General features: G+C 40.6%; 1 protein-coding gene across 1 annotated transcript in view; it reads left to right on the forward strand.

The window, feature by feature from the left end:
• Nucleotides 1–26,364, forward strand: part of TENT4A (terminal nucleotidyltransferase 4A) — a 48,130-nt gene that overhangs the window by 16,431 nt on the left and 5,335 nt on the right. The window contains exons 8-14 of the mRNA XM_075212753.1: nucleotides 1,277–1,490; nucleotides 9,857–9,983; nucleotides 10,210–10,313; nucleotides 10,965–11,104; nucleotides 12,983–13,141; nucleotides 13,965–14,072; nucleotides 24,593–24,745. Of these exons, the coding sequence (XP_075068854.1) occupies nucleotides 1,277–1,490; nucleotides 9,857–9,983; nucleotides 10,210–10,313; nucleotides 10,965–11,104; nucleotides 12,983–13,141; nucleotides 13,965–14,072; nucleotides 24,593–24,745 (1,005 nt within the window). The remainder of the gene's footprint in view (nucleotides 1–1,276; nucleotides 1,491–9,856; nucleotides 9,984–10,209; nucleotides 10,314–10,964; nucleotides 11,105–12,982; nucleotides 13,142–13,964; nucleotides 14,073–24,592; nucleotides 24,746–26,364) is intronic.

The raw sequence follows: 26,364 nt of genomic DNA on the forward strand, positions 1-26,364 counted from the left end.
TTAGTCATAGTCATCTAGTCTTTCGCAAATCGCATAGCCTCTTCCTTATATTTATTAAATATTACATAATTAGCATTTCCATACTGGAACTCCTTTCTAGCTGTACCTCTGGACAATATATTTCCCATAATTCACTGAGAATTTAACCCATACAGTACATAAATCCTTTCTATTTTAGAACTTGATCCAGGCAATATGCAAGTCCTGGTTTTCTTAATTGGAATGTGTCTACAATCTATGGTGACTCCTGCAATTCCACCAGAAAGTACACTTAGGCCTCATGTCTGGGAAGATGGCCTCAATCTCCACTGTTTTTCTGTGACTTCATAGATCTATTTACTCTTTATTTTTGTCTTTGCATCTCATCACAGTACTCTTGCTTGCTTACATACATACTCTGATAGGCAGTTCACAAATTAGATTCCCTTGAATCGAGCGAGCACCATTTAATTGCCTCTGTTTCAATAAAAATGATTTACTGTTTAGCAAAGTGGCTGACGGTAACATGTAAAATGTTAAACCTCAAGTTTAAATTGTGAAACGGGTACTATAAACAAATAATAAAATAAAAGATCATATTTGTGCAACAGATTTAATTGGAAATATAAAATAGCCAGTCAGCATTACCGGGTGCACATTTTGAAAGAGTAGCATAGCTTACCTTTCACAAAACAGGATGTGCACCAAGTATTGCAAAGCTGATAGCCCAAGTTGTCCAACAAAACTGAGAAATCTCAGCAGTACCTAAATTGAAAAAGCAAGAATTGAATTTCTGCAGCAAAGGAACTTTAAGAAAGTATAAAAGGTTTAAATAAAATAAATGCTAGCGCTGTGATATCAGATCTCAAGTCTAACATTCTGCCCCACAGTGGCAGAACCAATATGAACAGTGAAAAGTAGGTTGTATTACAATTCAAATGTCATATTACAATTGGTTGAGTGTGTGTATAGGCGTTCCATAGTTCCGTTGAGGTCCAAGGTCTGTGATGGTGTTGGTAGTTTTTTTTTTTTCTTTTTTTTTTTTTTTTTTAAAGTAAGGAATGTCTTTGTCCAACAGCAGTTAATTAGAAACATCTGTTCTTAAAATCAACTCTTCCACTGCTGTTCACATCTCTCCTCGGCTCACGGAGGAGCTGATGAGGGAATTGCAGTAAAATACATAAAATAGAATTTACATAGTTCATGCTAATATATTTGCTTAATTCATAATACCTTTGACAAAGTTATGCTGCAGGTGTAATCTGGCTTGTAATAGAATGTTTATTTTCTATCTTAGCTACACCCTAGAATTGATGCTAGAAGAGCCAATGAGAATCTTGGTATGCTTCTGGTTGAGTTTTTTGAACTATATGGAAGAAATTTTAATTATTTGAAAACTGGTATTCGAATAAGAGATGGAGGTGCTTACATTTCAAAGGAAGAAATTGTGAAAGCCATGGCAAATGGTTATAGGCCTTCTATGCTGTGCATTGAGGATCCTTTGTTACCTGGTAAGTACCTTTTTAATGTGTGGCTATACCAAATATTGCTCTTAACCCCTTCAGTGTAAAATATAGTGCAATGGCAGTTAAGGAAGTGTATATGTAGATGTGACGGGATAGACCGCCTATGCCCCCCCCCCCTGTCTGTTGTTGCTGAGAACCGGCTGGGCTTACTTTGCCACCGTGCCCTTTCCTTATTCCAAATACGTCCCTCCTGCCGTAGTAGGAGAGGGGCCTGCTGCCACCACTGGGCTCCTTTATGGTGCCCAGAACCACATTCCTTCTGGGTAACTGTCACTGCTAGTGTACTCCCGTTCTGGTACACTTGGGCTGGTACCCCTGACTGCTTACTATGGATCAGGGTGCTGTGGATGGATCCCCCTGGCCTATCACACTGGTCAGCTGCTGGGTAGCGGCAGAGCGGTGGTACTATAGAGCTGGGTCCAAACCTTAGGACGGATTGGATTTAGGGTCTAATCTGCTGGTCACAGGAATACAGCAGTATTGAAGATGTTTTCAAGCAGGTCTTTGAAGCAAGTGATGTTTTAATTGCTCTCATACTGGTTTAAGGTACCAGGTGAACAAGTCAGATGGAACATCAGAATGATGCATTTCAGTTTACAAGGCAGTGTTTTTATACCGTTTTGGACAAAAGCTATTTTTAGAATCGGGATGCATTGTGTTTACCTAAACATGGATTTACATGCATTGTAAAGCTAATGATATATATTCTTATCTGAAATTCTAGAAATACTGTGATATCCTGCATCTTGTTTTTAGACACAGTTAATCTAGTGGCCCATCTTTAATTAAAACTTCCTGTGTCTTCAAGTGCACCCTCACATATCAAACTAATTAACATGAATCATTTTTTCAGACCATTGCAGAATACACATTCCTAAAAGGTACAAACCCCAAACAAGGCATTTCCTTACACCAAGATATCCAAAAGGCTTTCTAAACAAAGGCTGTTTGTATCAGATATATACATCAGAAATAAGGCGTTTCCTTCAGCAAGGTTAAAAGAGGAAGAAAAAAAAAATTCTCCCCCTGGTCTCAGAAATTAAATATTTCTCTTACCAGAATATACACTATCAAAATAAATGCATGTGCAATTATATAATTTTATACCAGGAGTTTATAAGTGATCCAGTCACAATAGATCTCTCCCTTTCCTTTTTGAACTTTAGAACGAAGGGGATGTTATAATGGATCTCCTACTCACTTGAACAATACATCATCTTCATTCTTTATATAGCGCCACTAATTCTGCAGCACTGTACAGAGAACTCACTTGCATCAGTCCCTGCCCCATTGGGGCTTAGTCTAAATTCCCTAACACACAGAAAAAAATATTTAAACATCCCGAAGTTTAAAGTATAACTGTCAGGGAATCGGCACATAAAAGAGGAGGTTTCAGGCTCTGACATACCAGGAAGTGTGTGTGTGTGTGTGTATAATGTATGTCAGCCACAACATTACAACCACTGAACAGTCAGTTTTTGAACTTGATGTGTTGGAAGCAGGAAAAATGGTCAGATCCCTTACACTTGCCCAACTTCTGCAAGGACCAAATTTTGATGGCTGTGTGTCATAGCATCTCTCATATGGAAGAGCCTATTGGAATAAAGAGACTGCAAATCTAGAATTATTACTCCATGAAAAAAATATTTTGTAACTAAAGAGGATTATACAAAGCTACCAAAAATAGTGACATTTTATATAGAGGATATACAGACAATTATGTTTCAGCAACTAAGGAACAACACAGATCCTTCAGTTTAGATTTGGTTGAAATATTAAATGGTTCAATAGAGATGGAACTTCAGCTACAGCGTCATTACAGGACACAATTTATTTTTTTGTGTAACTATTCTATAATATAACGATACTATTCCACTGAAAGATGTTTTCCCCTTAGAGTCCAAGAATAGGAAGATGGAATTTTTTTTACAAAAGGTTACATTAGACTTGGTTGCAGTTCCTGCAGTTTCTTAGTATCCTGTTGGAAGCTTTGTATAAAGATACAGGATGAAGTTAATAGTTTTTATTAAGTAGTATGGAAACAGAAGAAAATGTGTTTCTCTAGATTGTTTAGCAATCTGCAAGAACAATGGCTATTAGAGCTCTTTGGCTGCGTGCCTCTTGGCTTTTCCTTATTCATAATATAAACTGGTCATGCTTTCTTTTGAAGATCCTTTGTTTGGAGACCAACTGGATTCCGTGGTTCAGAAGGTAACTGGAGGAACAATACAAGCTCAACTTGAAGAGCACACTGCCGGCTCATAAAGAGTTAAAGATATTGTCCTAGTAAGCAATACTTCAGGTATTCTGGTACTTGTATGACTATACAGTCTTTGTGGTTCCTGCGGTAGAGAAAGACTTTGAGGCCAGTTGATTCAGCTCTTGGAGTCTATATTAGGGGGCAGAATATCAAGCAATTTGCAAACTTGGAGAATAACTATCCAGTATCTGTGAATAAGGGCTATTGTAGCCTCAAATTGCAAAATAAAAATCAGATTCCAAGGATGAACATATTTATAAAATCTAGGATCTTGGTCCCTATAATATAAAACAAGAATTAAGCAATATCTTACAAGTACTTTTAAGGAAAGAAATGATTTCACTAGTACCGGTCAATCAGATGAATAGGTTTTTATTCCAAACTGTTTGGTACATTAACAGTCAAACTTCAGTGCAATACTAGATTTGAGGGTTAAGCGAATTTAAGTGAAATGATGGCATTTCCCATTCCATAACAAAATATAAGTAATAGACATGACATTTTCTAACCTTCCATAGATGTACTCTACAGGATGCCTATATACATATTCCAGTTGCAACATCTCTAAGAACTGCCAAAGGTATTGGTGCTATTATTGGTGGCCCTGAAACAGGGCAAGACCCTGATCCTGTATCTGGCCGATATCCTGCTGATGGATTCATAGGAAATATCTCTGGTAGAAAGTCAGAGTATTTTTTTTGAGTTGCAGATGGATCATCAACAAAAACAGGTAACTTGATACCATCTCAACAGCTACAGTTCCTATATAGAAGACAAAGTAACTATTTCAAAGGAGAGATGGTATAGGATACAGCGGTTGATTTCTTACATTGTAGATCAATTAAAGCCTTCCATAAGCGTGTCTGGCTTCTAGGTATGTTTATATCAACATTTGCTGTTATACAATGGGCAAGGTGGTATAAGAACCTTACAATTAGAATCACTTGAGGGGATCAGACATGAGTCTCTGGACCAAGGGATAAGGATAACAGAGGCAAAGTCTCAACTGGTGGAAAGAATCGACCTATGAATAATCCAAAGTACTCCTTTCATAACCAGAATGGACTCTTCTGATTTAGCTCCATGGGCTTGGGGAGAAGCACATCTGATTTCACAAACCGTACAAGGTACTTGAACTCAACACAACATTTAACTGTCCTGGAAATGAGAGCGATTTGGAGAGTAATTAACTTCCACCTTGTGTTGCACCTGAAATTTTGCAAGGTGATTTCAGCACCATCTGTTTATATAGCACCACTAATTCCACAGTGCTATACAGAGAACTTAATTTTTGTCTGTGTACATGTTAGGGAATTTGTACTAAGCTTCAATGGGGCAGGGACTGAAGTGACTAAGGTCAATTTAATAGCAGCCAATTAGTCGTCTAGTATGTTTTTGGAGTGTGGGAGGAAACCGGAGCACCTGGAAGAAACCCACTCCAACACATGGAGAACATGCAAACTCCACACAGATAAGGCCATGGTTGGGAATTGAACTCGTGACCTCAGTGCTGTGAGACAAAGTGCTAACCACTAAACTATCATGAAAAATAGTCTTAATTTGGATACAAATCAGTTCTACTGCACCAGAGACCAGATCTGGTTGTCCTCTTTAATGGTGTAGAGATTGAGCAGTTGCGAGCGTAAGGGAGTATCTCACAAGGTGATTGAATTACTTAAAGCTAGAAAAGAACCTTTCTTCTATTAGAATATTTGGAGGCTATCCAGTCTATAGTGCAAATCTAAAATTGAAATGCTAGCATTCTGCATACTTTTTTTTTTTTTTTTTATTTTAAATCTCAATGTCTTCAAAGTCCTTGTCCTCACTAATAAAGTTTCATGTCTGCCCAAAGCCAACTAACAATGAGGAAAGATTACATACAATTGATGGTCAGGACAATTTCAGTTTTCCTCTCCAGAACAAAGAAATTCAGGAGAAACAGATCAATTATTTGTTCTTTCTTTAGGACCTGGATAAGTACACACTTCATCGAAACATACTTTTGCAAGATGGTACAATGTCCTCCTGATCATTGTTATAAGCATAATGGATGTGAGGTGCTAAAAGTGCTTTCTACAAGGGCAGTGGCAACTTTCCGGTCATGCAGGTCTAAAGCCTTGGACAATCTTGACTACTTTTGCAAAGCCGCATTGATTCAATCTTTACCAGACATTCTCTATTGGACATGAAATCCTCTGAATTCTTTTTGACGGAAAATCGTTTAACGAAGTTGTGTGTGGTTTTTTTTTTTTTGGGGAGAGAGGGGGTTTCCTGGTTTTTCTCCCTCCTTCACTTTGCACGATCGGTGTTGATTTTGTTTGGGTATATCCCATTCATTGTGGCTGACATGTAGTTGATAAGGAAATGAGAATTTCCTTGAGCGTCTCTGGGCAGCCCAATATTCCCACTTGTATTGGTGCCTCTCAAACACCAGGGGAATGAGTTTTCACAATATTTATTTACCCAGGTGTGCTGCTTTTTCCGTTGACTAGAATGTTAACAGGTTCGTTATGACTTCCATAGAGTATTTTCAAACAAATAAAATGGTAGTTCTCACTTATGTATTGAAATACCGAATTGGCAGTCCATAGTCATGGCAAAAAGTTGCATCAGATCTTTCTGCCATCAGGTGAGCGCCAAATATTTTTTAACTTACTGCAGGCAATACATTGAATTAGCATTGCCATGCTTTTTATTTGAGAAATTGCACTAATTGTTACTGCAAAACCCATGACCTAATAACCATGGGTATTCACTAGAGGTTTGCGGGGCATCAAACAAATATACACCTAAAGTATAGCCAAACCCTAAAATAAAGAATACTAATGTAATATGCAACAATAAGCATAGGAGCCTATTAATGGTAATTGGTGCATAGATTTGTTTGTTACAGACTTGACAGCTCTCAATAGCAAGGATTTTTCAAGAAGATTATAAAAAGCAGTGTTTATGGGCCTTCTGTCAAAGCAGCTACAGCCATCTACTCTCATTTTAAGATGTGACCTGTTAACACACTTTTATACGGTCTTATTTCAATTTGAGGCACAATTATTTTAAGTAGTTATTTAAACCAACTTTACATATTACAATTATTTAGCTTTTTTTTTTTTTTTTTTTTTTCCTTAAGTTTATGCTAGTGCATAGTTTTTTGTAAAGGACCTGCTTGAACTTCACCCCAGCGAAGCCCACTAAAGGAATGGATGAATATTAAACTTTAAAAAACACTTTACTACCTATTATAACCTTCCACTCCCCTAAATGGTACTTGTCAAAATAATTTTTTTGAAATTGGACTGTTTACATGGATGTTTTCAATCCCATCATTTTTGTTGTAACCTTCCCTGTCCAGCACTTTCATAGCCATATCTACTTGCAGTATATATTACATATGCTAGACTTCACCACTATCGTGCTTGCTTGAGATGACTTTTAGGACTGATTCATAATTCGGTGGAAAATTATCCAGTTTGCAGAATGGCATGGTTGTAACCAGTTAATTTTGCTAGGCTTAGTTTTAACATGTGTTGGCGAGTCTAAATATTTTCCAGAATTCTTTTAGATCTTACCATAACTGGAAGAAATCTGTGTTCGTTTGACTTTTGGACTTGCAAACACAGGCTTATGCATTGAGCAAGTGTTAACAAAATCTGTTAGAACACATACAGATTATATCTAAAGTTCTGGTGAGAGCCACACAGTCTACCTTTTAATAAATACACATTTGTTATAATAGAATTGATTTGTAAGGCACCATTGTACTCTGCGGTGCTGGATATGAATTAAACAAGATATACCTGTAACAGGGACATGCAAGGTAGACAAAATAAATGAAGAGATGAAAGCAAAGGTTAGGGATGGCCCTGCTCATGATTGTATTTTAACTGGAAGAGGGCGCTGCTGAAACAATAGGAATGGGTGTGGATCAGAGTGACAAATGGGGCAGTTGTGAGGGTGCTTTAGTATGAAATCTAAAGATTTAAAGGAAATCATCCACAAAATTTTAGTTTTTGTTTGATATAAAACCGTTTAACTTCAATTTCAGATATTTCCTGAAAGGCTCAAATGGTACAGCGCTGCTGTCCTCTGACACAAACCCACCTTATCAGAAAATACTGTAAAATTATAGCTAAACATTTCTAGACATCCATCCATTTTTCAACTTTGTTAGGTAATTTGCCATTGCCATCTTAGTGGGTGAGAAATCTTGCAGCCTAACCAACCTTATAATAAAGAATACAAGACTCTGAAATCATCTTCCACTTTAAACTGATGATCTATTTGGTTCTTCATATGAAATATTGGTCAAATCTTACATTGACAGTGAATGTTCAAAGGCACCCTTTCTCCAATAATTACAGGATTTTTTTAAATAAAGAATTTGAATGTTAAGCTTTAGACTCTCTCTGAACCCTTTTATTATCATAAGGCATCACATTGCTCCACAGCGCTGTACAGTTGGGGAAAACAATACATACATAAAATAAGGACATTTATAAAATGGGGTCATTCAAGTTAGACAAAATAAATGCAGACATGAAAACAAAGGGTACAAAGGCAAAGGACCCTGCTCATTAGAGCTTACATTCTAAATGGAAGAGAGCACAGCTGAAACGAGGAGCAAATGTGGCTCTGTGGAGATTGGGACAGTTGTGAGGTTGCATTAGTGTGAATAGGGTTATCGGGGATAAAGTCACATCTGGGAGGGGGAGATGGGTTTTCAAAGAGTCTAAATATTTGAAGGCTGTGGGACAGGGTAGTGTGGTAGGAAACTCCATGAGTCGGGAGCAGCACCAATGAAGTCTTTTTTTTCCGGTAACCACCTGTCCATCCCACCTACGAGACAAAGCGCTTGTTCCCACATTCTTAGAGGTGCCTAAAACTCTAAGTGATTTAAAGCAATTGTATCGCCTGCTGTATTTTAGATTGCAGGTGCTACCAGGCACTCTTTCTGTCTACTACTGTTTCCATGAAGCACAAAGTAATTTTCCACTCTTTCCCCACTCCCCCCTTAATTGTATCCAGTTTTAATATCTAATTAGAATGCATCAAGACCATGGTTTTGTGTAGAACTGCATTTAATTTTATCTTGCAAAGCTTGGCTAGGAAATTGGCATTTTCATGGCAGCAAGTTACTATCATTCTCCATGTCTCTAACTCTGTATAGCTGGGTGTCAGCAACGGTGGCTAAGTGGTTAGCACCTCTGCCTCACAGCAATGGGGTCATAAGTTCAATTCCCGACCATGGCCTTATCTGTTGCTTTTGTATGTTCTCCCTGTGTTTGCGTGGGTTTCCTCCAGGTGCTCTGGTTTTCTCCCACACTCCAAAAACATACTGGTAGGTTAATTGGCTGCTATCAAATTGACCCTAGTCTGTGTTTCTGTCTGTGTGTTAGGGAATTTAGACTGTAAGCTCAAATGGGGCAGGGACTGATGTGAGTGAGTTCTCTGTACAGCGCTGTGGAATTAGTGGCGCTATATAAATAAATGATGATGATGATATGACCTTACAGTCTCGCCCTGTTTACAAGGTCATTGGTAAAAATTTAAAAGGGCATGGCCCTATGATACATCACTAATAACTGAAGCCGTGGGTGGCTATGTTTTTATAACTACCTATCCTTCAACCAATTCTCTACCCAATTCTTTTTTAATGTTTTGTTTTTACATTAAAAAAAAAAAACTTACAATTCAAGAAACTCAATCCCTGCTTTTTTTTTTCAGAGCAAGTTAAGTGCATTTTTCTTTGCTGTCCTTTTACAGATATCTTTAAAATCTCTGGAGGCTACAAAATATGTAGCCAGTTACAGGCTCTCATCTCTTAGCATGTCATGTGATGGCAGAGGGGTGCAGGAGGAAGGAGATTTTACATTACAGAGCAGTCTCACTGCTATGGAGTCTACAAAATTGCAGTATTTTGGATTGATTGTTTTTGTTTTTCTTTTAAATACCAGCTTCCTGTTTTCATGGCATTGTTTCTGTAATTTCACCATGTGGTCCACATTTCTTTGCATTGAACTCCACTTGAAAAATTAAGGGTGGCAATGTGCATTTCTTTATATTGCTCTACTAAATGCCTTTTTAAATTTAACAGAAAATGATGTTGGAAGAAGTTCATATGGAGCTGTTCAGGTTCAGCAAGTATTTGATTATGCTTACCTTGTGCTAAGTCATACAGTATCTCCACTTGCAAGATCCTATCCTAACAGAGATTCTGAAAGGTACTTAAATCTACTTTTCCATATTGCAGTACATTATGCTTATTTACAAACCTATGAAATGTAGACTTGCATGTCTTAGTAGTGTGGACTGCTGCCACTTTAACATAAATTGCTGTGCATTATTTATATTCACTTTAAGTCATTCTAGATCTTCTTTGGTTACTGGTTACATGGTCTTTCACATTTGTTCAAAGTACTCTAAATCAACATATTATCTGTATTCTAGTACACTGGGCAGAATAATCAAAATTACGCAAGAAGTGATTGACTATAGAGAGTGGATTAGGAAGAATTGGGGAAGCAAAATAGATTACCCTCCTCACCTTTATGGTAAGTAAAGTTTGAGAACATGGTGTTGTAATATAACCTAGATTCCATTTGCTTTTTTTAAATGATAGAATTATAAGTTACATTTTTAAATTAAAGGACAAGTACAGAGCCCACATTTAGTTTGTATGCACCAAACACTCCACCAAACTGAGCCCCTCTTTATGGCTGCAAGTGGGTTAGACTTTTTTTTTCTTTTTCTTCTCTCTTGCTGGAGTTCAAGAGTTGGGAGTCTTAACCTTAAGTGGTAACATACCTAAAATGTAATAGTCATATTTAAGAATGATAGACAAAAAGTAATAACTGTATATAAGCGGATGCAAAGCAGTTGGTTAATTATCGGCCATGTAATGTAAACATGTCCACTGGTGTCACCCACTTTCTAACATCAGGGGGTAAATGTATTAAGCTGAGTTTTCTGGCGGGTTTGAAAAGTGGAGATGTTGCCTATAGCAACCAATCAGATTCTAGCTATCATTTTGTAGAATGTACTAAATAAATGATGGCTAGAATCTGATTGATACATTTACACCCAAGTGTCTGTAAATCTCAGGATTCTAATCAGATTCTAAATATTACGTTGCTTAATTGATGTCTCTGTTCTCTCTCTCATATGTATCTCTCCATCTTTTCTCCCCCTTTTTATTTCAACAGACAGTGGGAAGAAAGTACGATCAGCATCTACAGGTGGTCAACACTCTTGCAACCAATGTTTAAGCTGCTCTCCATGCAGTCCACAGCATTTGTTGTCTGAAACCTGTTCCTCATCATCATCTCGCTCAGGCAGTGATATTGTAAGTGTTTTTTGTTTTTTTTTGTTTTGTGAAGGGGTAGCTTAAGTGTTGGTAAAGATTTTATGGAGTCTGCTACAAGGACATTGATTTCTAACTGCACCTCAATTTTTTTTACAATTGATTATACAGTTTGCACTCTGTGCCTTTTGGGTTATGTTAGTGGAAATTGTTATATTAGACTTTGAAATTGGTATTTTTGAAAGTGAAGTTAAGGGCTATTGTGACTATGTAAATTTCACCCATGTTTTCAATATGCAGTCCTTCAGTAAACCCAAAGTGTTCAGCAACTATGGTGACCAAAATGGCTTTTGTGAACATTTTTCACATTTGCGTCTGACACACATGCATCCCAGAGTTTGAGGATCCTGGAAGCCTGCCCTTTACTCTAGTCCTCTGTTTTGGGAAGACTGTCTGTGGTGTATATTTTATTTTATTTTTTCCCCCCTCCTCCTTGTTTACATGTTTCTCCTACTCTGTCCTGTGTGAGCTTAGTTAAAAAAATTGACGCTCCAGTAGTCATGGGGCATAGAGGGAGTGGAATTACAAACCACTTTGTGCATTAATGTGCCGTCACTCCTGCGTCACCTATGCCCAATGTTCCCTGTGTTCCCCAATGGCTTGAGGAAAATTATTTAACACGTAAAAAAATAGTCCTTTGCAATCTGCTCCTGTTAACTCCTTTCTTGCTTGATACAGTTCTTGGTGAACTAATAAAAGTGGTCTCCACTTAAAATTTACCTGTGCTTTGGCAGAACTGATTGAAAGAATGAGCTTAGGGTAGTGATAAACAGAACATATTCAGGGGTGTATGTACAAAACTACAATCGCTGTAAATTTGGAGAAAGTGGTTTTCTCCTGAGAATGGTTATTCTTCTGCATTAAGCTACTTTACAGTTCATGGTTTACCACATAGAACTCTGTGGTAACTGCAATGTTAGTTTGCAGGATAAAGCAATACGGTCACTGCTTACCGAATTAACACCATCTAAGGATGGTATTGTCTTATCGGTCTCTGTGGGGTTCACTGAAGTCATGAAGACCTAGCGTGATCCCCTGCTATGTGAAATCCTAACTTTAGCCGAGCGTTTACAGATCAGATTCTGCATTAGGTGGCTGGTGAAGACCAAAAACACTTTGCATAAAAGGGGATTCTTCACTGGGGCTCCCTGAAAAGCCACAACAGAGTAAATGGCTGCATTATGTATCTGTGATTTGCAGAAGTGCATGAGTGGTACCATTGCACAATATTAAATAAACCCCTCTGTATAAGATAAAGTTGCTAGTTATTGTACTATGTGGATTTCTTGGGAGACATAGAAACAGGATAAACAATATAATGCAACTTTACCACTGTAAAGTCATTGGATGAATTCACCTAATAAAATGGGGGGGGAAAATATTGACAACTGAAGTTTTTGCATTGTTTTACTGGGGGGGGGGGGCGTATGTTAAGAAACTAATGTCCCTAGGACAATGTAAAGGGTATGTAAGCTCTCACAGGCAGGGTCCTCTCTCTGTCTATTGTCCTATGTCTGCTGTCATGTATTTTTCTGCTCGGAGTCCCCATAGCTTTACTCGCTCATCTGTGCTACTTATGTGTGTTACCTCAAATATTTTTCACTTCTGTATCCGGTGCTACGGAATCTGATGCCTTATAAATATATAAAATCGAACAGAAAACTGCATTGATTTTAGTCCAGTAAGCTTGTCTCAAGTTCAGTGCAAGTGATCTCCATTTTCCTGCTGTCAAAGAATGTATTTGCATTTGGGTCCTGCTTTTGGGCTTACATTAATTATTTCATCAGTACTGAAAGGCAGCAGGGGTTAAACTTGCCACTGGGTCAATATTGGCTATAACTTTTTTTCTTTTCCTATAAGGATTGTGATACACCTCCATCAATCAAACCCACCATTCAGCCACTAAATTTGCTAGCAAAGACCCAGATTATGGCAAGATTACAACCAGCGTGGCTTGTACAAACTGACAAACCTAAACCTGCACAGTCGCAAGCCTTGATGCTTTCTACTGATGCTCAGGTATTTTTTTTTTGCCTTTTTTTTGTCCCTGAAACTCTTCAGGTGTTTTATACAGACATGCACACTTCAAATGGTATTTTAACACTTGGTTATTTTATCTTCCACATTAGCAGAATACTTGTTCCATTGTGTGTGTGTATGTGTGTGTATATGTGTATATATATGTGTGTGTATATATATATATATATGTATATATATATGTGTATATATATGTGTATATATATGTGTATATATATATATATATGTATGTATATATATATATATTATATTCTCTATCTCTATATATCTGAGTGGTGGTAACTGTCAATCATTTGAAGGATTTCCACAATTCAACAATCTTTATTTTTTTTCCCTCTAAGTGACTGTTGCATCTGCTCAGACTTTAGATGCTGTGGATTCCTTCATTTTGAAATTTATTTATTTTTTTCTTTTAATTGGAATTTGTCATGAATTGTAAAATGCAGTTCCCTCATTTACTTCAACAGCAACTCCTGTTTACTCATGAAGCTGCAAGTGAAAGGTCAATAGTTAATTTAACATTACGTGTGGCGAAATCATGCTGCATAGACTACAATAGATTTGCCCAGTGTTCAATAAGTTTGCCGTGTGCTACATTTGTTTGGCAGTCTTTCATGCTAATTCAATGAAAAAATCTCTGGTCACTGAAGTATATGTAGAATATTAAATGTTAAGTGGGGTGGTAGTTCATTTCATTCATTATGTGTTTAATAGATGCATGTAATGACTTCATATTGGGCATAAAAAATGCATGGACAAGCTAAGCATTCCGTTTGTGAAAGACATTTTGGTTATATCCTTCCAGGCTAGCTTTGCCATCTCTGCCACAGCTATTGGAGTTAAACCAACCTCTTTGAAAGCAGGTCATCATGTGCACTACCCTACAGCTCTGCCTGCAGCCAATAACCAAGCTGTGAGTTTGAATTATTACAAGGTGGGGTTTTAAATATCTTTTTGTTTAAACTATGTTGCATGTTAGTGGTTTGTATATGTCCACATGCAACTTACTAAATTATCTTTCTGGCATTCTTTGGTAAAAATACTGTGCTTTAAAGTCACGCATTTCTGTGTAATACTGTATATCATTTTACTGTATTATACAGACCTTTTGGCAACTCTAAAAATTCTGATCTCTCCTACTGTTAATTTGAGTTACTGTTACCTGCTCCAAAAGCATATCTTTTATTCATACTGTACTTGAGTCCCCAAACTAGATTTGGTGGTAGGGCGAAGCAAAAACTTTTTAATTCCTCTCTTGTAGAAAAGGCTACACAAACATTCTTACTTTCTCTTTCATCCTATCTGGGGGACACTGCTACCATGGGGTTGTATGAGGGCACATGGAGTTGGCACTTAAATAGTTAAACTGTTAATGTAACTGTTGACAGAAACTCCTCCCCTCTGCAACCCCTGAAGCTCCTCCGTGTTAAGTGCCCAAGGAGTTGGGCTGTTCTCAGTACTGCTCTGCAGTACTTGCTGTTAGTTAAAATAGATTTTCTTTTATTTATTGTTTATTTTTACTTGGGGTGGGGTAAGTGCTGTAAGCAGCACTTACACCCACAGGACTAAACAGAGCACTGCTCCATTCATTTCAGTTGCACACCCATCCTGCAGAGATACTCGCAGTGGATACGATTATCACTCTGCTTCAAAATGTATCCGTGCAGCCTTCTAAGACAGCTGCCCTTACGACATCTTCAAAGGTCTGACGGGTCCGGCGCTGCCACAGGCAGAGTGCGACGCACTCCGTCCGGATACCGGACATTTTGGAAGATACCAAGTACCCGCTGAGGCGGAGGGGGGACTTGGATATCTCTGAGCTTGAACAGTGGTGCGAGCGAGGGCAACTGAGTGACAGCGGAGTTTGACAAAGCTGTGTAAAAAGGCTCAAGGAGGCTTCGACAGTGGTGTGAAGCCATATAAGACGGGGGAGTAGTTTAAGACTCCCAACCTGTCAGCGAGACATTCCAGAGCCTGAAGTGTTCGCGCCCTTTCCTTCATGACAGGACTGGTCGTTTGGAGGCACACTGTTACTGCTGCTGGCTTCTACCCTCGGGATACTCGGGCTTCTTCCTCATTGTTTGTCACCAAGTACCCCATGGGGTACAGATATAGATATATATATCTAGATCTATTGTTTTTTTTTTTTTACGGATATGTAGGTCTACTTCATTAGTACAGAAACGTGAAAAATGAAATACATTTCTTGAGTCCACGAGAACTCAGACTTCCTGTAAAAAGCATAAGTCTGCTCATGTTCTTGGTGGTCTCTGATTCAGACCAAAGTGGGAAAGAGGCTGTAGAGGTGTGTAGTCTGCCTTCCTCCTTCTGAAGAGCTGACGAATCTCATTGAGTCAGCATGGAAACAGCCAGACAGAAAATTGATTGTACTGCGTAGGTTTCCTGGCCTCTTTTCACTTCGGCTGGGTGAGATGGCCCAATGGGACCAGGTACCATAAGGTGGATACACCTATAACGCTTGGCATGCTTTACCTCTTTCTGTACCTGGCTTGGCTACTTGTAAAATTAGCACTCACCGTAAAATAGAAAGTTCTTTTGAAGACCATACTTCCACATCAGTGGCTAGAGAGATAGAGACTTGGGAAGATCAGCTTACTGATGGTCCAGAATTCTGATTTGCTCCCTCTGGCATTACATCTGAATGAAGCCTCAGGATATCTGAGGAAGCTCGGAATGCAGCCTTAGTGTCTTCGATCTCCGCATCGTTCGTTACAGATGGAACAATTTTGTGGTTGTGTTCATGGAACGCAGATAACAAATCCATAAAGTCCTTGGAATCTCTTACTTATGTCAGCTCTGTTCTTTTAGGTGCAGAGCTATACAACATCATAAGTCAGGCTCCAGGATGAAAAAGTTTCTTCCTCCCTATTAATGTCCAGAAACCACGAGGACCTTTTGTCTACCCTGTCAGGGTGGCTTTTTAGACTGTGGGCAGCCTTACAGTGGTAAGCCAATCCCTTTCAGGGACCAGTTACAGAAGGGAGGACTGTCCTATTCCAACAAGTGTCCAGGGCCTAAGAACCATGAAAAGCCTGTTAATGACTTCTCTTATTAATGCAGGAGTTATCTGCCAGGTCCCAGAGGGACAAAGGGGCAGAAGTTTCTATTCAAACCTCTTCCTGGTTCACAAGCCAGTTGGCTCCTTTTTGTACCATCGCAGATTGCAGTGGGGAACTCCCACTTTCAATTCTGTTAGGCCTTCCTAAGGCTCCTTAAGTGCCTTGCAGAGACCATAAGTCTTTACAAATGTCATGGCAGCACGGTTGTGTCCCCTAGACTTTGCATCAACCTATACTTGGATAATTTGCTAGTAAAGGCTAACTCGGATCAGACCCTCTGGCTCAATCTTTCAATGTTCAAACAAGTGCTGGAACCAAAATTTACAAAAATTCCAGTTGGTCACCTGTCGGAGGATGTTTTTCATTGGCTTTATACTGGACACCAGACTGTAGAGGGTGTTTCTACCAATCAACAAGGTGCATTTTCTTCAGGTCTACATCCTACTATGTATGAAACTAATAGGTGAGATGGTCTCCACCTTCGAAATGTTTCCGTACGGTTCCTCTCTCGCATAGGTCAGTGGGACCTCTTGTTCAACTAGTTGGGATCCCATCTTCGGCTGGCCTCAGACGCTCCAGTTGTCTCCTGGAATGCGCCTTTTCCTTGGTTGGAGGCGGGTCACTTGGCGATGAGGTCCTTTGTTCTGGATAATAGTCACAGGAATGTTGGAGCCGGTTGAAGGAGACTCCCCAAATATTATTCGGGGTGGAAATGTATGTCCCGGCAAATTCTGCAATATATATTTATCCTGGGTGTAGATAATTGGGAGGCTGATTACCCAAGCAGACGCACCGTGTTGCTAGGGGAGTGCTGTCTGCTCACGGAGGTGTTTCAATGGTTGGTCCAGAAGTGGGAACTTTTGGATGTGGCCCTCATGGCATCTCGACGAAACCGCTAGGTGCCAAGGTTCTGCTCAGGACCAGAGACCCCTAGGCGTGGATGACATCAGACACTGCGTAATTTCAGTGATCCTGATTGCACCCGATTGGCCATGTTGAGCCTGTCATGCGGACTTAATGTGCATGAAAGTTGGTAAAGGGTGACTACTTCTACATCGCTTCTGCAGTGAGAGTTTCTGGACATTGGGCTCTCTTGTTGTTCAACTTATCTGGTATTCCATATTGACAGGGCTGTTTTTTTGCAAGATTAATATTAATTTTTATTTATAGGGCGCCACTAGGTGTCCGTAGCGCCGTACAGGGACAAACGAAATTACAATACGAGGTCACAGTACAGTAAACGATAAGCACAAACACAGTGAGCTCAAAGCACAGCTAGAGGGCGGGAGAGGGGAAGGTCTGCCAACAACTGATTCCAAGAGGGAAGGCACGGATGACAGGGAGACCCCCAAGGGGAGAGGAGGGAACGGGGGGGGGGGGGAAGAGGGTCCTCAATGAGGAGGGCTAAGTAGCTGGAGAGCAGAGTTAACAGCGGTGAAGACAGGAGGAGAGAATACCCTGCTCAAAGGAGCGTACAATCTAAGGGGTGGGGTAGACAGACAGAGACACTGGGGGGAGATGGAGGAATGGCGGATAAGGGAAGGGGAAAGAGGGGAAGAGGCAGAAGAAAAGGTGGGAGACTTAAGTGCAAGATACCTTCCTTCCAACAAAAAGTGGTTTGGTTTTCATGTTAATCAAGCAATTGTGTTCTCAGTCTTCTGCAGGTGACTGCCTTTTAGATAAGGGATCCTTAACGTCATTGGATGTGGTCCATGCTCGAAGAATATTTGTGGACAGGACGTCCACTATGCGGAGGTCGGATTCCCTTTTATTGTATGATCCTCACAACAGTGACTGGCTGCCTACAAAACAAACTGCTGCTAGGTGGATAATGTTCCCCGTCAGGCAGGCTTATATCGGTTCTGATCGGCCTGTACTTGATCGTGTCGCAGTGCATTTCCTCAGTTCTGTGGAGATCCTTTTAGCCTGCGCACAACGGTGCATTGGCAGGTTAACCCTGCCTTGCACCAACCAGGTTATCTGTCAGCACATTACCTGGTTTTACCGTTTTTGTGTCTCATGACGCAAGTTTTGGCCACAAAGTTTTGCAGGACAGATTGACAGAGCTTTCCCTCCCTCACAGGGCTACTTTAGAATGGTCCCCATGGTAGCAGTGTCCCGTTTCTCCCCCCCCCCCCCAAATTGGATGAAAGGGAAGAGGATTTTTGTACTTGCGTTAAATCCTTTTCTCTGATTCCATCTGGGGGACCTTCGCTCTTCTGTTGCTTTTGTTGGTTGCATGCTATTTGGTTTCCCTTCAGGGGTTGCAGAGGGGAGGAGCTTCTGTCAACAGTTACATTAACAGTTGAACTATTTAAGTTCTAACTCCATGTGCCCTCATACAACCCCATGGTAGCGGTGTCCCCCAGTTGGAATCTGAGAAAAGGATTTAACGCAAGTACAAAAATCCTCTTTTTTTTTTTTTCATTACACGGCCATTATACCCTTTGGTATCCACGTGTGTAAGTCAATTTTTCACCTTTTGTCTTTATTTTTACATTTAGATTAAGTTTCACATGCTCATTGATTGTTTTGCCAACGTTGTCCTGTTTGTCAATTTCCTTTTTGATTCTGCTTGTCTATGTTCACATTTAAAGCGATACACGCTTCATCTATTTTTACATGGTCACCTGTTACTCCTTTCATTCACATAAGTCCCTACACCATTGGAACGTTGAGGTAGGGAATATTAACATTCACCCTTGAGTTAATTTCCTCCTCAGACTCCGTGGCAGCCTTAATGAATGGGTTAATCCTCAATAGCCGAGTCAACGGGAAAAAGACACCCCTGAAAAAATAGTCACTCAATCCTCTTGTCTCCCTGTCTACAGGGGAAGCTTTACCACCCAACCCTGCCTCCCTCAGATTTGAATAATCTTATTTTGTGTATTTGGGCTTGCCTAGGAATCCAGGTGAAGATCTAGATGGTGCACATACCCATAGGGAGCAACACAGAGACCAAGACATGGTGCTTCACTGGGCAACTCTTTACTATTTGGTAGTAAGTGCCTTCAGTTGTGGTGCTCTGTCAAAAGAAAATTCAAGATGCTCAAAGGCTCTGCCTCATTTGGCAATGTGACTTGAATGGGTGCCATTGGTTCTGGGTCAGCAATGCATCTCCAGAAGCAAATTCATTGAGTCTCCATGCTAGCGCTGAGTCCCGCTACACAGCCTGCAACATAGATCTGAAACTTGCTCTAAAAAAGATGCAAGATACCGTTCTAGATAAACCACTAACTACAGTGGTTTGATGCAGAATAAATTTTGTGTTTTTTAGAATATTTGAATCCCAGACCTTAATACAATAAGAAAGTTGTGGCGGGACTTGAAGCTGGATCTTCATGCAAGAGAGCCCACAAAAATCCATGAGTTGAAGCAGTTCATCTTGAAGGAATTTCAGTCAATTTCTTCTTAGATGTGAGACTAATTGGCAATTAACATTTGACTGACCTCCTTGCTGCTCAAGGAGGTCACACCAGTTACTGAAAGCCTAGGTTCATATACTTTTTATCAAAAAAAGTAATCTAATGTTGGATCATTTTGGTCAATAAATTAAAATATCTTTGTTTGGTGTATTGGGTTCTCTATCTATTTTATGACTTGGTTGAAGATTCGAACACATTTTAAGGTCATATTTCACAAACTTTGTAGCACCACTGTAAGGGTGCTTACTTCATGAAATTATTAGATTTTTTTCACTCTTCCCTCTAGCTTTCTTCACTTCTCCAGGTGAAAGCACAAATGTGATTTTAGGTCTTTGTGGAGCATATGAATAGGCATCTAACATTATTGTAAAGAGGCTTTGTGTGTACTGTTTCGCATAGAGAAATTTCAGTGTAACACCCAGACACATAAGGAGCTGACTAGCTGGATGATATGTTCTCGATCAAAAGTTTCAAGCATGCCAAGGGGCTTTAAGGACCTTGTCTCTGTTGTTTCTTCATGTGGACCTATAGATTCCTCTTCCTCCTCTATGGCAACAAACACAATGGGTTAATTCCTCTATAGTAAGGAAAAGACACACCTGGAATGTATATAAGGCACCTCCTCTCTTCTTCCTGTGTCTTTTCCTGTCCTTTATGTAGAGTCTGGCATATAGGGAAAGGGTGAAATGACTTGACTCTGATGTCCCCAATGGATGTATCTTTGGGATTATGAGCTGGCAGAGGTAATAGGACCAGCCACTTTGTAGTAACTGAGTAAGTTACTTATGAACTCTTGCTATTTGAATGTCCTGAACGATCTTATGTGAAGCTTCTATGGATGCAATTATAACCTTTACTGCAGAAGCTTTAAATCTAGCAGCAAATCTAAGAGCCTTATGGTTGTGGCCTTGGGTGGTAGGTGTGCAGTCAAAGAACAAGTAGTGTCTCTTCTGTTAAGGGAGAAAATATCTTTTGGGCATGAACTGGATGCCTTCATACAATGTCAAGAGAAAAATAAAGTTGCTGCTATCCCTGGATATGTCTAGCAGAAGGCCAAATAAAGGGCGTTTTAAAGTCTTTTCCTTTAGACCTTTGTTGAGCTACATAAAGCGCTAATAAACTTAGACTTCCGGTCTGATAATAAACTTGCAGAATTTGCAGCAGAGATCTTCGCCTATAGCAGCCGCCTTTCCCGTAGAGCTTTATGCGGTCACAGATATTCGAATGCCCCCAGTACTTAATAAGCTTGCACTACATCTATAGTTAACACCACAACGGCAGGGGTCAGGGGTTCGAAGCAAACGGGGTAGTCAAAGATGCCAAAAGGTCAGGGTCACCAGCACAAAAGCAGAGTCCAGAAACAGAGCAAAGGGTCACAACAGGCGGTTCAATAGCAGAGGGGCAGAGTATCCACAGGAACACTGGGACAAACAGGCACCGGAGCAGGCCAGCAACAGACAGCCTCCCTGCCGGTTATAGCGTGGATACTAAGCCTTCCCTGCCTTAAATACTTAAGACAGCCAATCGGGAGCAGAGAATGAAATGGCATAATAAGCCCCCCAGGTGTGACTTAATGAATTTAATAAGTGCTAAAAGCCCACAGGCTTAGTAGGAGTCTTGGCGCACGCGCCTGGCTGCCCTGTGTTGCCGGGGCGTGACACTAACAACTCGGCGTCTGGCCGTTGCCCTAGCAACGGTCGGACCGAGAAATGGAAGTGACACCCCGGTCGTCATAGACTGCCAAGACGCCAGGGACAGAGGAGTGAGTCGCAACGGTGCCTGCCGCCGCGGCTCTTGTCATAAACAGTCTATTTCAGCCAGTTATTGGTCTACAAAGGTTAGACATTTTGGGGCCCCTTAGGTCCTTCTGTCAATGTCAAGGAGGCATGTTCCCCAGATGACAAACGTATCAAGTGGCAAATGGAAAAGAAAAAAAAATAATTTTAAAGGATCCATTAACTTCTTTCAGAAATCACATTATCAAAGATATTGTAAAGAACTTTCATGAAATTTCAGTGCTTCTAGATAAAAAAAAAATTATGTAAGATACAAAGGGCACAAAAGTGGAGAGGCTGCTATTCAATAATTGTATTATGGGAAAGGCAGCAGAGATTCCACACTATTTTAGATTGGAGTACTCTATCAATATTCCCACGCAAGAACATTTAAGATGGCCTCCATAAGATCCGTTTTAAGTGCCATGGAGATGGGATACTTAATGTCAGTCTGAAGATTGTATATTTGTATCTACCAATAAGCAGATTGCATCAAAAGTTTAGATATACCATGTAAATCAAGGGTTTCTGACAGTGATGTCTTAGCTGCTAAATAGCAACTCATGAATAGCTGTTTTCACAGAATATATTCTCAAGACTGTTAAAGTGACAGAAAACCATGCACATTAAAGACATTTTACAGAGCCTGGAATACTGTCACATAATGGTGCAATCAGAGGTAATGGGTAATCTGCCTATATGTACTGCGTTTTGATTGTCCTCCAAGATGGCCTGGATAGAGGTCTGCTATTAAAGTATAAATTGCAGCTCTTAGAAGTGTTTGTACTACCTATGTAACAATCCATTGGAGGCTTTATTCAAGCAACAAAGCATGTCAGATCTGTTTTTAGACAACCATTAACACCATAGGACTTAAACCTGGTTTTAGGAGCTTTGACAAATGCACCATCTGGGCCTCTAAGGAAGATCTCATGTATTAAGTATCTGTTTAATAGCAATTACTTCAGGACAAGCTGTTTTCTTAACTACGTGAGCTATAGGCATAGGAAACTTTTTAAAGGAACGGAGGGGCCACAGGGCATAAAGGTGCATTCTCCAAGAGCCATGTCTTTGTCTTGGGTGGAGAAAGAGAATCTTTGTAAATTTAGGAATTTTTGCAAGGCGTCAGGATGGTATCAACTAGCAACTTCTATCGAACGTGGCAGAATGAACATCCAGGTTTAAGTGGATGCAAAGTTTGGAAGAAGGGTGATTATAAAAGATTGTGAGAAACTCTTATGGATGGATAATCTTATGAGGACATTCAAATTCATTGTTGGCTAGAAACTGGTTACTATAGGCAACACCACTAAATTGAATAAAAATCTTTAAATAAAAGAAAACAATCTACCCCCTCCCCCCAAAAACGGCAGAAACAGGAGCTGCTCTTCCATATGTCCTTGCCAGCTGTGGTTTGCAGTCACATGGTGAAAGCTAGAACAACCTTGGCCAGAACCACTTCAGCCAAATACTCTGCATAAAGGATCTATTTTTCACACAAATCCTGACCTACTCCTTCTAGGTGTGTGGTGTTTGAGCGGTTGCTCAAGAGTAATGGAATCTGACAAGATTGGAGGAATCTATATTTCTTTCCTACCATTGGGAGGACACTGCGAGACATTGGGGTATAGTAGGTGGGACTGGAGTTTAGGCACTTAACAACTTCTTTGTTCCTTACACTCCTCCCCTACTATGCCCCTCCTCTCCAGCTCAGACCTCAATTTTTTCTAAGTGCCTAGGAGTTAGGTCACGTTGGTATAGGCTTCTGCCTATACTTAGTCTAGTTTTAGGTTTTTACATGGTCTTTATTTTATTTCCTTTTCAGGTGCTGCGCAGGGATCGATTCCAAGACCCAGAGGGGTGAATAGCCTGTCTGCTTCATTCACCCTGGGTCCCTGCGCAAGGTAAGCAGCACCCTGGCTCACTTGCCTAGCACCTTTGCCGGCAGTCTTCCCCTAGAAACAAGCAGTTGGCCCACAAATTTTAAGTCTGCCATGCAGGCAGCAGTTAGTCAGCCAGCACTGCATTTAGGACGGCCATATAGACGGCCAAGGTCTCGGTCTTTAGTACGGGCAGGAGTGAAGCTACATTAGCCTCCACCGCCCAACCAGCATGCCGGCAAGTCTTGCCCCTCCCCCATGACAACGAGCAGGGGGGACAGCGAAGCAATCGCACTCCATAGGAGGCGATTTGCTTGCTCACGCTCCCCGCAGCCTGAACACTAACAGAAATGCATCCTCCACTAGTAAGAGCCGACAGCCATACTTTGTGCAGTTTGGCGGGGTATGGAGGCGGACATCTTGGACGGATGAAGTGTGGAACTTCCTCCTCTCTCTCCCTCTTTCACCTTCCTAGTGCGGACCGCGGCCATTGCTGGAGACTGTGCCAAAACATACATTGTGCTCCACGCTGCAATTGCTCTGCCTCTGATCTGCCGGTACATCTGTATTGTTTTACCTGTTTAGGTTATGAAATAAGGTTTCACTGTTCAGTCGCTATCAGCACATAAACTAGGACTGTTTCAGAGTCTGGTGACTTGCTGTCTAATATTTAGGAATTACCTAGTATATAGACTTGATAACTTCTTATGCTACAGAGAACATCTAATAGATATAAAAGTGCTTGTTGTTGTGACTTTGTGCCTTTATATTGCAATATGTCTGCACAAAGAGCTTCCAAGAATAGTAGACATACACTGGTATATCTGTACTATAATATACATGTGCCTAAAATGTAATTCTGGATTACCTTTTGAACAGCCTAACCAAGATGCTCTTTATATGGTTATTTATAGGCATACAATGTATAGATCATACAGACCTATTTACTAATAGGTTAAAAAAACAAAACTCTATTTATGCCCTAGAGTTGTGTGTGATAACAAACCAGCTAGTATGTCCATATTGCAATGTGTGTATAATGGCATACAGATGTATTCTGTAACATATGTCATACTATTGTATTATGTCTGGAGAGGCACCTCCAGAAGTGGGTCACCGTCTGTACTGACATTCTTTTTGTACCTAAATGACAAAATTCACTTTTATGCTGTGACCCTTTGATTACCATTGCTTTAGGTTTCATATGAACTCATTGGTACGTCTGAGCTGCATTATATCTGCCAAATATATTTATATATTACCTTTTCAACAGCTTAGACTGGATGCTCTCTGTGAAGCTTATGAGACTAAGGTCTGCAAACGAGGTGCTCCCATTTCGGTGTTGGCAGCTCTGCAAAAGCCAATCTGGCCTAAATCACCAGCAGCATCAATGGCCAAGCTCGCTAAGGTGATTGGGTCTGAAAAGGTACGTAAATCCCCCTTTTATCGCGCTTCTACACACTCAGCCCACACAGATCACATCTGTCACAGGCACATCTGCCCACACTGAAGCGGCTATGTCCCTGGCCACCCAGACATACACACATTTGCTCACCATCTCACAGGGGTAAGCATAATTTTGTAGGTTTCTTTTCAGAGTTCACAGCCACTTCCAGGAAATGGTCCATTCCTCAACAGATGATGGCTAGTGGATCTTGATTTACAAACTAAAACATGCTTAACGCTGAAAGTTCCATATCCAATCTCAGAAGGGATAGTCTCAGATTAAGCATCAAACACCCGCTAACCCTTGCAAAACCTAAGTCTGCGGCCCCATCTGCACCTTCTAGGGGTAGTTTCCGGTGCTCTACCTCAGTCTCAATGCCGATGTACAGGGTCACGGTATCTTAAGCCTTTTCCTTGAGGGGTCACTTCCTGTTCAAACCCGTCTTTCCCCCCCCTTTTTTTTTGGGGGGGGGGGTTCATCTGTCTAAACCATGTAATCTAGTTTGGGTGATCAGAGCGCTTGTTTTGGCCACTTTTTTGTCTCAGACTTTGGGTAAAGATGTTAATCCCAGGGTAGAGTTGCTCCCTTGGATATCAGGGGTTCAGTGGCATTGTGTGCATTGCACTCCTATATCCTTCAGGAAAAGTTAAATGTCGGTATGTCGCTCCGGCCAATTTTTGCTCCAGAGAATAGTATCTGCATTACTCTTGATTTTAGAGCTTGTAGGCAAGCATTCTGTTATGCGCTCTCCTTTTGCGTGTGATACTCCTCTTTGACTGCTTGTAGTTAGTCTCATGGATAGGAGAGCACGAAGGCCCTCTTTGTCCATTCAGAAGCTCAATAGCAGGGCTGGTCAGTTCCCTGACAGTCTCATGCCCACTGCATCCCTTCCACCATTTGGTGGAAATCTCCGCCCCCTTTATCCTGTTCTGGTGACTTTACAGCTCACTCTCTAGAATGGTTGACGTTTCTTAGACGCACGTCCAGGTGCTTCAGTAAAACAGTTGGGCTGGATAATATCGCCCACATTTTCTGCACGGTTCTTAGTGGCAGTGGCTTCCCCAGATGCAAGTTTTGGGCGCAGGATGTTGCGCAGCCGTTCCAGAGCAATCCCTCCCTTCGAGACATTGGGGACATACCAAACTGCCTCAGTGTCCCCCCAATGGTAGTAAAGATAAAAGAGGATTTTTACTCACTGTAAAATCGTTTTCTCTTACTCCATTGGGGGACACTGTGTACCCTCCGTGGCTCTGAAAGCAGTGCTGTTTGGTGCAATTTTCTGTATTGCTTCTCCTTTCTTCCTGTCTTGGTTATACAAAATTTGAGGTCTGCACTGGAGAAGGGCATAGTAGGGGAGGAGCAATGTCTTGCAGTATCCCTCAATGGAGTAAGAGAAATTGATTTTTACAGTGCGTTAAAAAAATTTTTTATTTTTTTATTTCCCCCTCCCCCTTCCTTTCACAGGGCTGTGTACCAGAGTGGATTTTAAACCCAAGGTGGTGTCAAAAGTTCGCCTAAACTAGTATGTAGTAATCACTGCATTAGAATAGAAATTGTCTCCATTGTTAGAACTTCCTTGTGTAGAACTGATAGACCTT

The sequence above is a fragment of the Mixophyes fleayi genome, chromosome 5 (assembly GCF_038048845.1).
Source record: "Mixophyes fleayi isolate aMixFle1 chromosome 5, aMixFle1.hap1, whole genome shotgun sequence".
NCBI classification, from domain to species: Eukaryota; Metazoa; Chordata; class Amphibia; order Anura; family Limnodynastidae; genus Mixophyes; species Mixophyes fleayi.